Genomic DNA, 13,951 nt, shown 5'->3' on the forward strand with positions numbered 1-13,951 from the left:
CGGAGGCGAGGAGATGCAAGGAAAGAAAAGTAGACAGCAAAAGGGGAGAAGTGTTTTGGAGAGGAAAGAGGAAGTAAAGAAAATAAAGTGAGAAAACCTAAGTGGGGGAAAAAGGAAAGGAAGAAAGGAGGAGCAATTGCAATTTCAGGCAAGCAGCCAATAATGTTTCCATACCGCACCAAGGCTGAGAAACATCTCCAGCTGCCATGGGGGGTATTGTCTCCTCTCCGATCAGCCCCGGAATGTTTTGGCACTGGGAAATGCTCATGAGCCTGCTGGCTGGGGATGGCTTTTTCTTCTGCTGCTGTCTATTCACTGTACAGTGTTGGGGTGCATCCCACCTGGAGACTCCTGCCTTGGATTCCTCTAGACGGGTTTCCCTCAGGCATCAGTGATTTTCCCGGGACATCGCAAAACCCACGTTTTTCTTTCATGTTTGGAAGGTTGAGTCCCTTCTGCCGGGCTCCAGTAGGGACCTTCAGGACATCCCCACACACACCTGCGCCATATTCCTGGGGACACTGTCGTAGCAGAGGGGCGCCGACCGCTCGGCGCTGCTGCCAGCGCATCCTCCCAAACGTGTCCCGCCGGGAGCACCGTGGCCAGCGTCTTCCCACCCCCAGGCACTCCTGGCCAGTTCTGCTCCTCCCTGTGCCTGGCAAAAGCCCAAGTGTTCAAAGTCTAAGGGAAGACGTGCACGGCTGGGGCTTTCAGACACACGGAGCAGCTCCAGTGAATTGGGGGAAAGCGAAGCGATGGGCAAAGGTAGGGGCAGGAGAGTGAAAAGGAAATCCCATGAACTGAGACACTTCTGCAGCCAGAGAGGGAAGAGGAGCATAAAGGTGTCTCTGGGAGAGGTGCTTGTGTAACCCATGCAGCTCTGCCTGCCTCGTCCTGCTCTCAGAGAACGTCTCGGGCTTGGCTTTACCACTGGGCCATTGGGCCATGGGGAGTGGGACAGACCTGTCCTGCAGGAGAAACATGCAGGACAGATGCCCTCCAAACAGGGCAAGGGAGGTCAACATGGGTCCTGCTGCCACATGGTCACCCTAAAAGGCAGGGGGACAAGAAGCCCCACAAGACACTGGTGTGGGCACAGGCATGTGCACAAAGTGGGAGCTCCTTCCCTGTCTCCTAAACCTTCCTTTTATTCCCCTCCCAAAGAAACCAGGGTGCAGATTGGTGCTTCACATCCACTCCAACATATTTGCAAACACTCTGAATATATTTTAATAAAACAGAGGAGTCTTGGAGTGCCGGAATCCAGCTGCAGATCAGCGGTACCTCTCCCTCTTGTCCAGGAGGCGAGGTGTCTGCTGACTGCTGCAGAGTTCAAGAGAAAGGGGCTGAGCGTGAGCACAAAAGCAGGGCAATGGTGCCGGCCGCGCTCAGGCCCTTGCTGAGGAGGAGAAGCTGGCAGCTTCCCGTGGCCTCCTGAGTGGCCAAGAGCTGCGCAGGGGCAGCAGGGCTGTGCGGCTCAGGCGCCAGGCTGCCAAGGCTGCTGCGCTGCCAGCACAGGGCTGAGGAGCAGATCCTCCTTGGCAGGTGCTGCTGCCCAGGCCAGGTAAGGTTTGGAGGGGAACGGGAGCTCCCGCCATCATGGCAGGTCCTTACCGACGCAGGTAGAGGCTGCGGTAATGCTCCAGGAGCTTCCTGGTGCTTTCCTGCAGCTCCTCCTCCAGAGCTCTCCTGCGGGGGCTGAGCGGGGGCAGAGGCTGTGGTCCCTGCGCTGAACTTCTCCCGCCGCAGCAGTGACAAAGCCCCTCTTGCTGTGCAGCTGGGGCCCGTCGTGTCCCTGCCCTCCTGCAGCAGAGGACACAGTGTCGCTTGGGTGCCCCTTTGGTCCCTTAGGGCCCTTGGTGCCCTTGAAGACAGGGCAGCAGAAGGCTCCTGCAGGGAGGATCTCCCCAGGGTCCGTTGGGGTCCCACAGAAGACAGGAGATGTGGGTCCCAACCCCATGGAAGAGGCGCTGGGAAAGGGGACATTCCACACATGGAGCTACGGGCACTTGTCTCTGCCAGGACTTTACCGCAGCTGTGCGCACTTACGTTTTCTCAGGCTCCGGCAGCTTAAAGATGACATTCTTGATGCGAGAGATACCATTCCCCCGCTTCAGTATTGACTTGGGCTGTGTCCTGGGCCCGTCAGGGGGATGGGGAATCCTCTGCGCCGGAGCACCCAACTGCTGCTGAGGAAGCAAGGCAGAAATGAGTGAGAGCACAGGGACCCTTCCTCCCAGGCTTGCATAGAGGTACCCTGCAGCAGCCATGCTGTGCCTCCGACATGGTATGTCCTTGCAAATTCTTCCCTGGAGCACACCAAGCCTGCCTGCACTTCCCTTTCCTCTCCCCAGTGCTTGTGGAGCACAGCTCCCACCAGGCTTAGATGGAGAAGCTGCTTCCCAAAGTGGCTCCAAGCGCATCCTGTCCCAAGAAAAGCCTTACCTGATGGTCCCACCTTTCTTCCTTTCTCTGCAGCCTCTCCCTCCTAGCCAGAGAGGAGTCTTGTGCAGAGATGGTATCTTTTCTGGGAGCAGGCTATCATGTAAGACATGGAAAAGAGAAAGCGGTGGATATGATGATTATGGAGAGGGAAACCCTCACTGTGCACAAGACAGCCACGCAGAGCTGAACGGTTTCCAAGGTTGCCATACCTTGTTCCTCCAAGCCTCACGTGTAGTTTCGTGGGAATAGGCCTCCCAGAAATGGTCCATATCCCACTTACTGAGGAGCTTGCGGGTGTTCTGCAGGGTGAGAGGAAGGCAAGAGCACCCCAGATGAGTTATGCAGCTCTCCCCATCTCTCCCGCTCTGTGAAGCAAAGTCCTTTTCCAAACAGGCACAGCCAGGCAAGCAGGCCTTTCCGCAGGGGCCGCAGGGGCCACAGGAATTGTGTGCAAGCGGAGCTCCTACCTCTGCAATGCCCCAGCAGTTTTGGCACTCCTGCACCATCCTTTGGACTTCCCAAGGATTCAGGAGTCTCTTCCTGCTGTTCTCCTCTGCCCAGGGGGAGCCCGCCAGACACGGCACGTGCGCTCTAGGGAGAAGCACCATGGGCAGTGGGTGGCAGCACAGGAAAACTTGGTTGTTGTCGCTCACAAACCATGCGCCATCTTCACCTCCATGGTGTCCATCCCTCCAAGGTCTCCATCCTCCCTCAGTCCCTTCCCACTCCCCTCCAGCAGGAGCCCAGTGTGAGCAAAGCTCCCAGCAGCCTTGCACCCTTGGCAAGCAACGGGAAGGGGAGAGCATGGGCACCCCTTGTCCCTGCTGCACTCTAGAAGCACTCTGAACACTGTCTCCCTCAGGGAAACGCGTCCTGCTCCTCCACAGAGCGAGCAGTTGGAGAGCCTGCACTTCCCACTTGAGCATTGCCAGGGGCTCCCCAGATGCTGTGCGTGGTGGGAGCAGAGGGTGAGGGGAGAAATGAGCCCCTGCTCGGAGGGCAGTGGAGCTGCTCCTTCCCCTGGAGCCTTGGCAGAGACACTGTGTGCAAGGCAGGAGCTCCCTGGTGTGGCTCAACAGCAGCCTCCTGCACGAGTCTCACCTGGCGGGAGGTGTTTCCTCAAGGACTCTCTCCTCCCTGGGTTTGTAGATATTGCCCTCAGGGATTCTGGGCAGGTGCCGAGTTCCCTGGGAGCCGGAGAGCCTGGCAGGATTCTTCTCTGCACGGGCTGAAAGAGAAATCTCCTGAGAACAGAGTCCAAGGGCTCCTGTCCAACACGGCCACCTCCAGGCGTCTCTCAGCAGCCCGAGAGCAGCCAGGCTGCGCGGGGCCACGTTGTCCCCTTGCACACGCAGGCAGCCTCGGGCAGGGCTCTGGGGGCTGTCCCCAGCCCTGTGCAGCCATGTGTCCCACAGCCCAGGCCTTCCCCAGCGCCTTTGCTGGGAAGAGCCTCTGGGACAGCCCTCCCGGCAGAGCTCCACAAGGCCTTACCCTCCAGTTGGCGCCCGCGCAGCGTCCCGTGGGGCAAGGGGCCGGCTTGGCCAAGGGCCCGCTCCAGGCTCTCCTTGCCCTTCCTCTTGGGCATCCCCATGGCTCCAGGCGGATGCCAGCAATGGGAGAAAGGTCTTCCCTCCTCGACCAGAAGCAGCTGGTCCTCCGGGCTCTCTTCTCCCGCAGAGCCCTCCCAGGAGGCACCTCCCGCGCTCTGGTGACACCTCCTTGGCCTTGCTGGTGTGGCTGCAGAGCAGCAGCTGTGCAGCAGGCGGAGGCCAGAGCAGCTCCCCGTGCCTTGCGTGAGCGAGGCCGGGCAGGGAAGTGTGGGGCGGGCATGGGGCGCCGTGGGGAGAGGGCAGCTGTGGCGCGTGCGGCCCACTGTGAGGCCAGCCCGTGTCACAGAGGGGCTGCAGGGCCCCTGCTGGCCCTGGCCACGACAGGCTGCCCAGGAGGGCTGTGTGCGCTGTCCGTGCAGCCCTGTGTGAGGCGCGCTGAGCTCCCAGCGGGATGTCCCAGCTCCCAGGAGCTGCTCCCCTCTCCCCACGGCCAGCGCAGCCTCTCCCCACGGCTCCCAGCAAGGCCCACGCAGTGCAGGCCCTGGGCCGGCTCTGGGCGCCGCGCTGCTCCGCACCAGCTGCTCCGCTGGGAGCAGAGGAGGCCGAGGGACAGCACTGGAGATGAGGAAAAGGGAGAGAGGCAGAAAGATTGTCCTGTGCTTTAGGAGGGCCCTGGAGATCTCCAGCCACAAGCAGGGCTTCCTAAAGCACTGGAGAAGGTTAGCAATGGGAAACAGAGCCAGACACAGCTGCTGCATGGAAAAGGGGCCTCCTGCAGAGCGCCCAGAGCAGTAAACCATGACTCAGGTGTAGCTAATATTACCAATTGAGACGGGACTGTGCTAGCCAGGAAACTGGTGGAATATATCATGCGCAGGTGTGTGACTCCAGGCTCTGACCTTGAATCCTCCAAATGAAAAAAGTTTTGCTTCTCATTCAAAGGATCTTGTGGTCTTGCAGTTTGTGTCCATCGCCTCCTGTGTTCTCCTTGCCCCACTGACAAGAGTCCAGCTTCAGCTTCTTTAGTGACCCTACCCACTGCACTAGTGTTTGCCCATGGACACGATGCACTCCCCCTCCCCCAGCCCTCTCTTCTGCAGGCTGAACAATTCCAGAGCATTCCCTATGGAATTCCCGTGGCGTAGTCTTGAGCTCCTGGCCACATCCTGGGTTGTTTGTGATGTGCTGGGCATTCCTGGGAGGTCAAGCAGGGTGCCTGTATGCAGAAATGGGAGTCTTTGGGACTGTTTGGCATTTGGGGAGCTGTGGGGCTATTGAGGGAATCCGTGTGCTGTGTGCAGAGTCTTGTGCTCAATGGGGGAATCATGTGTGTATTGGGGAGCCTGAGGGAGCTTCTCAACTCCCATGTGATGCCTGGCAGCTCATGGGGACACGCGGTGGGGTGGGAGGTGGAATAGTGTCTGGAGGGAATGTCCTTTAGCCTGGAGAGAGGGAAAGTGGGGGAAGGAAGAGAAAAGAAGGCAAAGAGAAGAAAAGCACAAGGAAGGAAGATAAAAGCAGTTTGCTGAAAGTCTACTTGGGTTCTTGGCCTGAATTCCTCTGAGCCTCTTTCCCTTCAGCATGGGGCTTCTCCCCCTGGAAAGCCAGCACATGTGTTCCCTGGGGTCTATGAGGATGACTGGGTGCCCCTGAAGTCTGGCAGCACCAGGGACCTTCAGGAGGACACCTGGGTTCCTTTCCCCTCAGAGAGCCCAGGGTGTCTGCGTGGACAGGGCATGGCTGGTGTGTGCTGGCTCTGGGAGGAAGCCAGGTTTCACAGCCGCGTCCCTCAGCACATCCCTGGCCGCAGCTGCACAGCAGCATCCCTGTTGGAATGGGTATCCTTTGGCAGTTGGGGTGGTCATTGGGGGATTTGATTATGTGGAGGGCTGTGCTCGGGAGGCCTTAGAGGTATTGGGGGTGATCTGGTGTTCCCTGTGGGATTTCTGGTGCTCCCTGAGCCTCTGTGGAGATGCCTGGGATTACTCTTCTGGTCCTTGGGATTCACGGGGTGTTTGGTGGGTGTTGGGGCTTCCCTGGTAGTCAAGCAAGGTGCCCAGGGGAAGGGTTTGGGATCCAGAGGCCTCTTTGTGTCACCGTGGGATTTTGGGGGGCACTGTGAGGGTCCTGGAGGAATTCCTGGCAGCTCTGCTGAATCAGGGGCTCCGTGGGGGATCGTCTGTGCACTGGGGACAGTGAGGGAGTTTCTTCGCTGCCGTGGGTTGTTTGGAGGGGCCCTGGGGACATGCAGGGGCCAGTAGTTGGTGTGGCCTGTGGAGTGCCAGTTGTCAGGGGTGGCTGTGGTGGTTGATGCCATGTGGCCTCTGCGAGAGGGCTCTAGGACATGGAGGCTGTAGCCTCCAGAGCCTGAAAGCTGGAAAAGCATGTATGTGAAAAGAAAAGAAATGGAAATGGGGGGGAAGAGGGGAAAGGAATGGAAAAAGGTAAGGAAAAAGGAGAGAGGAGAGGGGAAGGGAGGGAAGCGGAGGCGAGGAGATGCAAGGAAAGAAAAGTAGACAGCAAAAGGGGAGAAGTGTTTTGGAGAGGAAAGAGGAAGTAAAGAAAATAAGGTGAGGAAAGCTAAGTGGGGGAAAAAAGAATGGAAGAAAGGAGGAGCAATGGCAATTTCAGTCAAGCAGCCAATAATGTTCCCATACCGCACCAAGGCTTAGAATCATCTCCAGCTGCCATGGGAGGAATTGTCTCCTCTCCCATCAGCCCTGGAAGGTTTTGGCACTGGGAAATGCTCATGAGCCTGCTGCCTGGGGATGGCTTTTTCTTCTGTTGCTGTCCATTCACTGTACAGTGAATGCCCACTGTGCTTTAGGTGAATTTTAGTGAATTGCCCTGTGCTTTAGGAGGGCCTTGGAGAGCTCCAGCCACAAGTAGGGCTTCCTAAAGCACTGGAGAAGGTCATCAATGGGAAACAGAGCCAGGCACAGCTGCTGCATGGAAAAGGGGCATCTTGCAGAGCACCTCGAGCAAAAAACCATGACTCTGGTGTAGCTAATGTTACCATTTGAGACTATACAGTTCTATTGGGATACTGATGGAACGCATCCTTAGGATGTGTGTGATTCCAGGCTGTGACTGCAAATCCTCCAAATGGTAAAATTTTTGGTTCATATTGAAAGGATCTTGTGGTCTTGCAGTTTGTGCCCATTGCCTGCTGTGCTCTCCTTGCCCCACTGACAAGAGTCCAGCTTCAGCTTCTTTAGTTCCTCTACCCACTGCAGTAGTGTTTTCCCATGGACACGATGTGCTCCCCCTCCCCCCAGCCCTCTCTTCTCCAGGCTGAACAATTCCAGAGCACTCTATGGAATTCCCGGTGTTTGGTCTTGTTCTCCTGGCAGCTTCCTGGGTTGTTGGAGGTGAGCTGGGCATTCCAGGGAGGTCCACAGGGTGCCTGGATGCAGGGATAAGTGTGCTTGGGGGTGTTTGGCATGTTAGGAGCTGGGGGTCTCTTGGGGGAATGTGTGTACTGTGTGCAGAGTCCTGGCTCAGTCAGGGAATCATGTGCGTATTGGGGAGCCTGAGGGAGCTTCTCAACTCCCATGGGATGCCTGGCAGGTCATGGGGACACGCGGTGTGATGGGAGGTGGAATAGGGTCTGGGGGCAGTGTCTTTCATCCCGGAGGGAAGGAAGGAAAAGGAAGGCAGGGAAAGAGGGGGAAGGAAAAAAAAAGAAGAGAAAGGGAATAAAAGCACAAGGAAAGAGAAGGACGTATCCCGTTTGCTGAAAGTTAACTTGATATTTTGGCCTGAATTCCTCTGAGCCGCTTTCCCTTCAGCATGGGCGTTTTCCCACGGGACACCCCAATACGTGCGTTCCCTGGGGTCTACGAGGATGATTAGGTGCCCCTGCAGTCTGTCACCACCAGGGACCTTCAGGAGCTCAGGACACCTGGGTTCCTTTCCCCTCTGACAGCCCAGGGTGTCTGCGTGGGCAGGGCACGGCTGGTGTCTGCTGGCTCTGGGAGGAAGCCCGGTTTCACAGCCAGTCCCTCAGCACATCCCTGGCCGCAGCTGCACAGCAGCATCCCTGTTGGAACGGGTGTCCTTTGGCAGTTGGGGTGGTCATTGGGTGATTTGATTATGTGGAGGACCGTGCTTGGGAGGCCTTAGAGGTACTGGAGCTGTTCTGGTGTTCGCTGTGGGATTTCTGGTGCTCCCTGGGCCTCTGTGGAGATGCCTGGGATTACTCTTCTGGTCCTTGAGATTCACAGGGTGTTTGGTGGGTGTTGGGGCTTTCCTGGTAGTCAAGCAAGGTGCCCAGGGGAAGGGTTTGGGATCCACAGGCCTCTTTGTGTCACCTTAAGTGGTTTGGGGGGCACTGTGAGGGTCCTGGGGGAATTCCTGGCAGCTCTGCTGAATCAGGGGCTCCATGGGGCATCGTCTGTGCACTGGGGCAGTGAGGGAGGTTCTCAGGTGCCGTGCGTTGTTTGGAGGGGCCCTGGGTACATGGCAGGGGCCAGTAGTTGGTGTGGCCTGTGGAGTGCCAGTTGTCAGGGGTGGCTGTGGTGGTTGATGCCATGTGGCCTCTGCGAGAGGGCTCTAGGACATGGGGTCTGTAGCCTCCAGAGCCTGAAAGTGGGGAAAGAATGTATGTGAAAAGAAAAGAAATGGAAAAAAAAAAAAGGAAAAGAAAGGAAAGAAAGGAAGGGAAGGGAAGGGAAGGGAAGGGAAGGGAAGGAAGGGAAGGGAAAGGAACGGGGGGGAAGGGAAGGGAAGGGAAAGAAAGGGAGAGGAGGGGAAGGGAGGGGAAGGGAAGGGCAGGGAAGGGCAGGGAAGGGAGGGGAAGGAAAGGGAAGGGAAGGCAAGGGAAGGGAAGGGAAGGAGGAGGGAAAGGGAAGCGAGGAGAGGAGAGGGGAAAGGAAAGGAAAGGAAAGGAAAGGAAAGGAAAGGAAAGGAAAGGAAAGGAAAGGAAAGGAAAGGAAAGGAAAGGAAAGGAAAGGAAAGGAAAGGAAAGGAAAGGAAAGGAAAGGAAAGGAGACAGGAAAAGGGGAGGAGTGTTTTGGAGAGGAAAGAGGAAGTAAAGAAAATAAAGTGAGAAAACCTAAGTGGGGGAAAAAGGAAAGGAAGAAAGGAGGAGAAATGGCAATTAGAGGCAAGAATGTTCGCATACCACACCAAGGCTGAGAAACATCTCCAGCTGCCATGGGGGGAATTGTCTCCTCTCCCATCAGCCCTGGACGATTTTGGCACTGGGAAATGCTCATGAGCCTGCTGCCTGGGGATGGCTTTTTCTTCTGCTGCTGTCTATTCACTGTACAGTGTTGGGGTGCATCCCAGCTGGAGACTCCTGCCTTGGATTCCTCTAGACGGGTTTCCCTCAGGCATCAGTGATTTTCCTGGGACATCGCAAACCCCGCTCTTTTCTTTCATGTTTGGAAGGTTGAGTCCCTTCTGCCGGGCTCCAGTAGGGACCTTCAGAACGTCCCCACACACACCCGCCCCGGACGCCTGAGGACACTGTTGTAGCAGAGGGGCCCCAAGCGTTCAGCGCGGCCACCAGCGCATCCTCCCAAACGTTTCCCGCCGGGAGCACCGTGGCCAGCGTCTTCCCACCCCCAGGCACTCCTGGCCGGTTCTGCTCCTCCCTGTGCCTGGCAAAAGCCCAAGGGTTCGAAGTCCAAGGGAAGACCCGCACGGCTAGGACTTTCAGACACACGGAGCAGCTCCAGTGCCATGGGGGAGAGCGAAGGGATGGGCAAAGGTGCAGGCAGGAGAGTGAAAGGGAAAGCCCATGAACTGAGAGACTTCTGCAGCCAGAGAGGGAAGAGGAGGAAAAAGGTGTCTCTGGGAGAGGTGCTTGTGTAACCCATGCAGCTCTGCCTGCCTCGTCCTGCTCTCAGAGAACGTCTTGGGCTGGGTTTTACCACTGGGCCATGGGCCAAGGGGAGTGGGACAGACCTGTCCTGCAGGAGAAACATGCAGGAGAGATGGCCTCCAAACAGGGCAAGGGAGGTCACCAAGGGTCCTACTGCCACAAGGCAGCATCCAAAGGCAGGGGTACAAGAAGCCCCACAAGACACTAGTGTGGGCACATGCGTGGGCATATCTGAGTGCACAAACTGGGAGCTCCTTCCCTGTCTCCTAAACCTTTCTTTAATTCCCCTCCAAAGAACCCAGGCTGCAGATTGGTGCTTCACATCCACTACAACAAATTTGCAAATACTCTGAAAACAGTTTAATACAACAGAGGAGGCTTGGGAGTGCAGGAGTCTTGCTGCAGATCACCGGTACCTCTCCCTCTTGTCCAGAAGGCGAGATGTCTGCTGACTGCTGCAGAGTTCAAGAGAAAGGGGCTGAGCGTGAGCACAAAAGCAGGGCAATGGTGCCGGCCGCGCTCAGGCCCTTGCTGAGGAGGAGAAGCTGGCAGCTTCCCGTGGCCTCCTGAGTGGCCAAGAGCTGCGCAGGGGCAGCAGGGCTGTGCGGCTCAGGCGCCAGGCTGCCAAGGCTGCTGCGCTGCCAGCACAGGGCTGAGGAGCAGATCCTCCTTGGCAGGTGCTGCTGCCCAGGCAAGGAAAGGTTTGGAGGGGAACGGGAGCTCCCGCCATCACGGCAGGTCCTTACCGACGCAGGTAGAGGCTGCGGTAATGCTCCAGGAGCTTCCTGGTGCTTTCCTGCAGCTCCTCCTCCAGAGCTCTCCTGCGGGGGCTGAGCGGGGGCAGAGCCTGCGATGCCTGCGCTGAACTTCTCCCGCCGCAGCAGTGACAAAGCCCCTCTTGCTGTGCAGCTGGGGCCCGTCGTGTCCCTGCCCTCCTGCAGCAGAGGACACAGTGTCTCTTGGGTGCCCCTTTGGTCCCCTAGGGCCCTTGGTGTCCTTGAAGACAGGGCAGCAGAAGGCTCTTGGAGGGAAGATCCCCCCGGGCCCTTTGGGGTGCCGCAGAAGTCAGGAGGTGTGGGTCCAAACCCCATGGAAGAGGCAGTGGGAAAGGGAACATTCCACGCACGGCGCTACGGGCACTTTTCTCTGCCAGGCCTTTGCCGCAGCTGTGCACACTTACGCTTTCTCAGGCTCCGGCAGCTTAAACATGACATTCTTGACGCGAGAGGCTGCATTCCCCTGCTTCAATATTGACTTGGGCTGTGTCCTGGGCCCGTCAGGGGGATGGGGAATCCTCTGCGCCGGAGCACCCAGCTGCTGCTGAGGAAGAAAGGCAGAAATGAGTGAGAGCAGAGGGAGCCTTCCTCCCAAGCTTGCATAGGGGTACCGCGTAGCAGCCATGCTGTGCCTCCAACACGGCATGTCCTTGCAAATTCCTCCCTGGAGCACACCAAGCCTGCCTGTACTTCCCTTTCCTACCCCCAGTGCTTGTGGAGCACAGCTCCCAGGCTTAGATGGAGAAGCTGCTTCCCAAAGTGGCTCCAAGCGCATCCTGTCCCAAGAAAAGCCTTACCTGATGGTCCCACCTTTCTTCCTTTCTCTGCAGCCTCTCCCTCCTAGCCAGAGAGGAGTCTTGTGCAGAGATGGTATCTTTTCTGGGAGCAGGCTATCATGTAAGACATGGAAAAGAGAAAGCGGTGGATATGATGATTATGGAGAGGGAAACCCTCACTGTGCACAAGACAGCCACGCAGAGCTGAACGGTTTCCAAGGTTGCCATACCTTGTTCCTCCAAGCCTCACGTGTAGTTTCGTGGGAATAGGCCTCCCAGAAATGGTCCATATCCCAATTACTGAGGAGCTTGCGGGTGTTCTGCAGGGTGAGAGGAAGGTAAGAGCACCCCAGATGAGTTATGCAGCTCTCCCCATCTCTCCCGCTCTGTGAAGCAAAGCCCTTTTCCAAACAGGCACAGCCAGGCAAGCAGGCCTTTCCGCAGGGACAGGGGCCACAGGAATTGTGTGCAAGCGGAGCTCCTACCTCTGCAATGCCCCAGCAGTTTTGGCACTCCTGCACCATCCTTTGGACTTCCCAAGGATTCAGGAGTCTCTTCCTGCCGTTCTCCTCTGCCCAGGGGGAGCCCGCCAGACACGGCACGTGCGCTCTAGGGAGAAGCACCATGGGCAGTGGGTGGCAGCACAGGAGCACTTGGCTGTTCACGCTCACAAACCATGCGCCATCTTCACCTCCATGGTGTCCATCCCTCCAAGGTCTCCATCCTCCCTCAGTCCCTTCCCACTCCCCTCCAGCAGGAGCCCAGTGTGAGCAAAGCTCCCAGCAGCCTTGCACCCTCGGCAAGCAACGGGAAGGGGAGAGCATGGGCACCCCTTGTCCCTGCTGCACTCTAGAAGCACTCTGAACACTGTCTCCCTCAGGGAAACGCGTCCTGCTCCTCCACAGAGCGAGCAGTTGGAGAGCCTGCACTTCCCACTTGAGCACTGCCAGGGGCTCCCCAGATGCTGTGCGTGGTGGGAGCAGAGGGTGAGGGGAGAAATGAGCCCCTGCTCGGAGGGCAGTGGAGCTGCTCCTTCCCCTGGAGCCTTGGCAGAGACACTGTGTGCAAGGCAGGAGCTCCCTGGTGTGGCTCAACAGCAGCCTCCTGCACGAGTCTCACCTGGCGGGAGGTGTTTCCTCAAGGACTCTCTCCTCCCTGGGTTTGTAGATATTGCCCTCAGGGATTCTGGGCAGGTGCCGAGTTCCCTGGGCTCCGGAGAGCCTGGCAGGACTCTTCTCTGCACGGGCTACAAGAGAAATCTCCTGAGAACAGAGTCCAAGGGCTCCTGTCCAACACGGCCACCTCCAGGCGTCTCTCAGCAGCCCGAGAGCAGCCAGGCTGCGCGGGGCCACGTTGTCCCCTTGCACACGCAGGCAGCCTCGGGCAGGGCTCTGGGGGCTGTCCCCAGCCCTGTGCAGCCATCCCCCCCACAGCCCAGGCCTTCCCCAGCGCCTTTGCTGGGGAAGAGCCTCTGGGACAGCCCTCCTGGCAGAGCTCCACAAGGCCTTACCCTCCAGTTGGCGCCCGCGCAGCGTCCCGTGGGGCAAGGGGCCGGCTTGGCCAAGGGCCCGCTCCAGGCTCTCCTTGCCCTTCCTCTTGGGCATCCCCATGGCTCCGGGTGGATGCCGGCAATGGGAGAAAGGTCTTCCCTCCTCGACCAGAAGCAGCTGGTCCTCCGGGCTCTCTTCTCCCGCAGAGCCCTCCCAGGAGGCACCTCCCGCGCTCTGGTGACACCTCCTTGGCCTTGCTGGTGTGGCTGCAGAGCAGCAGCTGTGCAGCAGGCGGAGGCCAGAGCAGCTCCCCGTGCCTTGCGTGAGCGAGGCCGGGCAGGGAAGTGTGGGGCGGGCATGGGGCGCCGTGGGGAGAGGGCAGCTGTGGCGCGTGCGGCCCACTGTGAGGCCAGCCCGTGTCACAGAGGGGCTGCAGGGCCCCTGCTGGCCCTGGCCACGACAGGCTGCCCAGGAGGGCTGTGTGCGCTGTCCGTGCAGCCCTGTGTGAGGCGCGCTGAGCTCCCAGCGGGATGTCCCAGCTCCCAGCAGCTGCTCCCCTCTCCCCACGGCCAGCGCAGCCTCTCCCCACGGCTCCCAGCAAGGCCCGCGCAGTGCAGGCCCTGGGCCGGCTCTGGGCGCCGCGCTGCTCCGCACCAGCTGCTCCGCTGGGAGCAGAGGAGGCCGAGGGACGGCACTGGTGGCGTCTGCTGGCAGCAGAGCAGGAGGCCGCAGGGCAGCCGTGTCCTGGGCACCTCCCGCTCACTTTGCTGCTCGGGGCTTCTCTCTCCTGGCGGGACTCTGGGTGGCCTCAGGACTGCTTCCAGCTGTCCTCATGTTGGCCAGAGTCACGAGCCTGTGGGGAGAGCGAGAGAGTGTGGCAGGAGGAGAGGTGGAGATGGGGAAAAGGGAGAGAGGCAGAAAGATTGCCCTGTGCTTTAGGAGGGCCTTGGAGAGCTCCAGCCACAAGCAGGGCTTCCTAAAGCCCTGGAGAAGGTCAGCAATGGTCAACAGAGCCAGGCACAGCTGCTGCATGGAAAAGGGGCCTCCTGCAGAGTGCCCAGAGCAGTAAACCATGACTCAGGTC

At 58.6% G+C, this 13,951-nt stretch overlaps 1 protein-coding gene across 1 annotated transcript in view; it reads right to left on the minus strand.

Moving 5' to 3' along the window:
- The window catches only part of LOC148595031 (olfactory receptor 14A16-like), a 31,688-nt gene extending 18,701 nt beyond the window's left edge, over window positions 1-12,987 (minus strand). Inside the window, exon 1 of the mRNA XM_088522753.1 lies at window positions 12,888-12,987. Coding sequence (XP_088378879.1) covers window positions 12,888-12,987 — 100 coding nt within the window. The remainder of the gene's footprint in view (window positions 1-12,887) is intronic.
- Between the last annotated feature and the right edge of the window lie 964 nt (window positions 12,988-13,951).

Source organism: Tinamus guttatus, unplaced genomic scaffold (assembly GCF_059628265.1).
Source record: "Tinamus guttatus ecotype Peru unplaced genomic scaffold, ASM5962826v1 Tinamus_guttatus_pri_ptg000161l, whole genome shotgun sequence".
Taxonomy (NCBI): Eukaryota; Metazoa; Chordata; class Aves; order Tinamiformes; family Tinamidae; genus Tinamus; species Tinamus guttatus.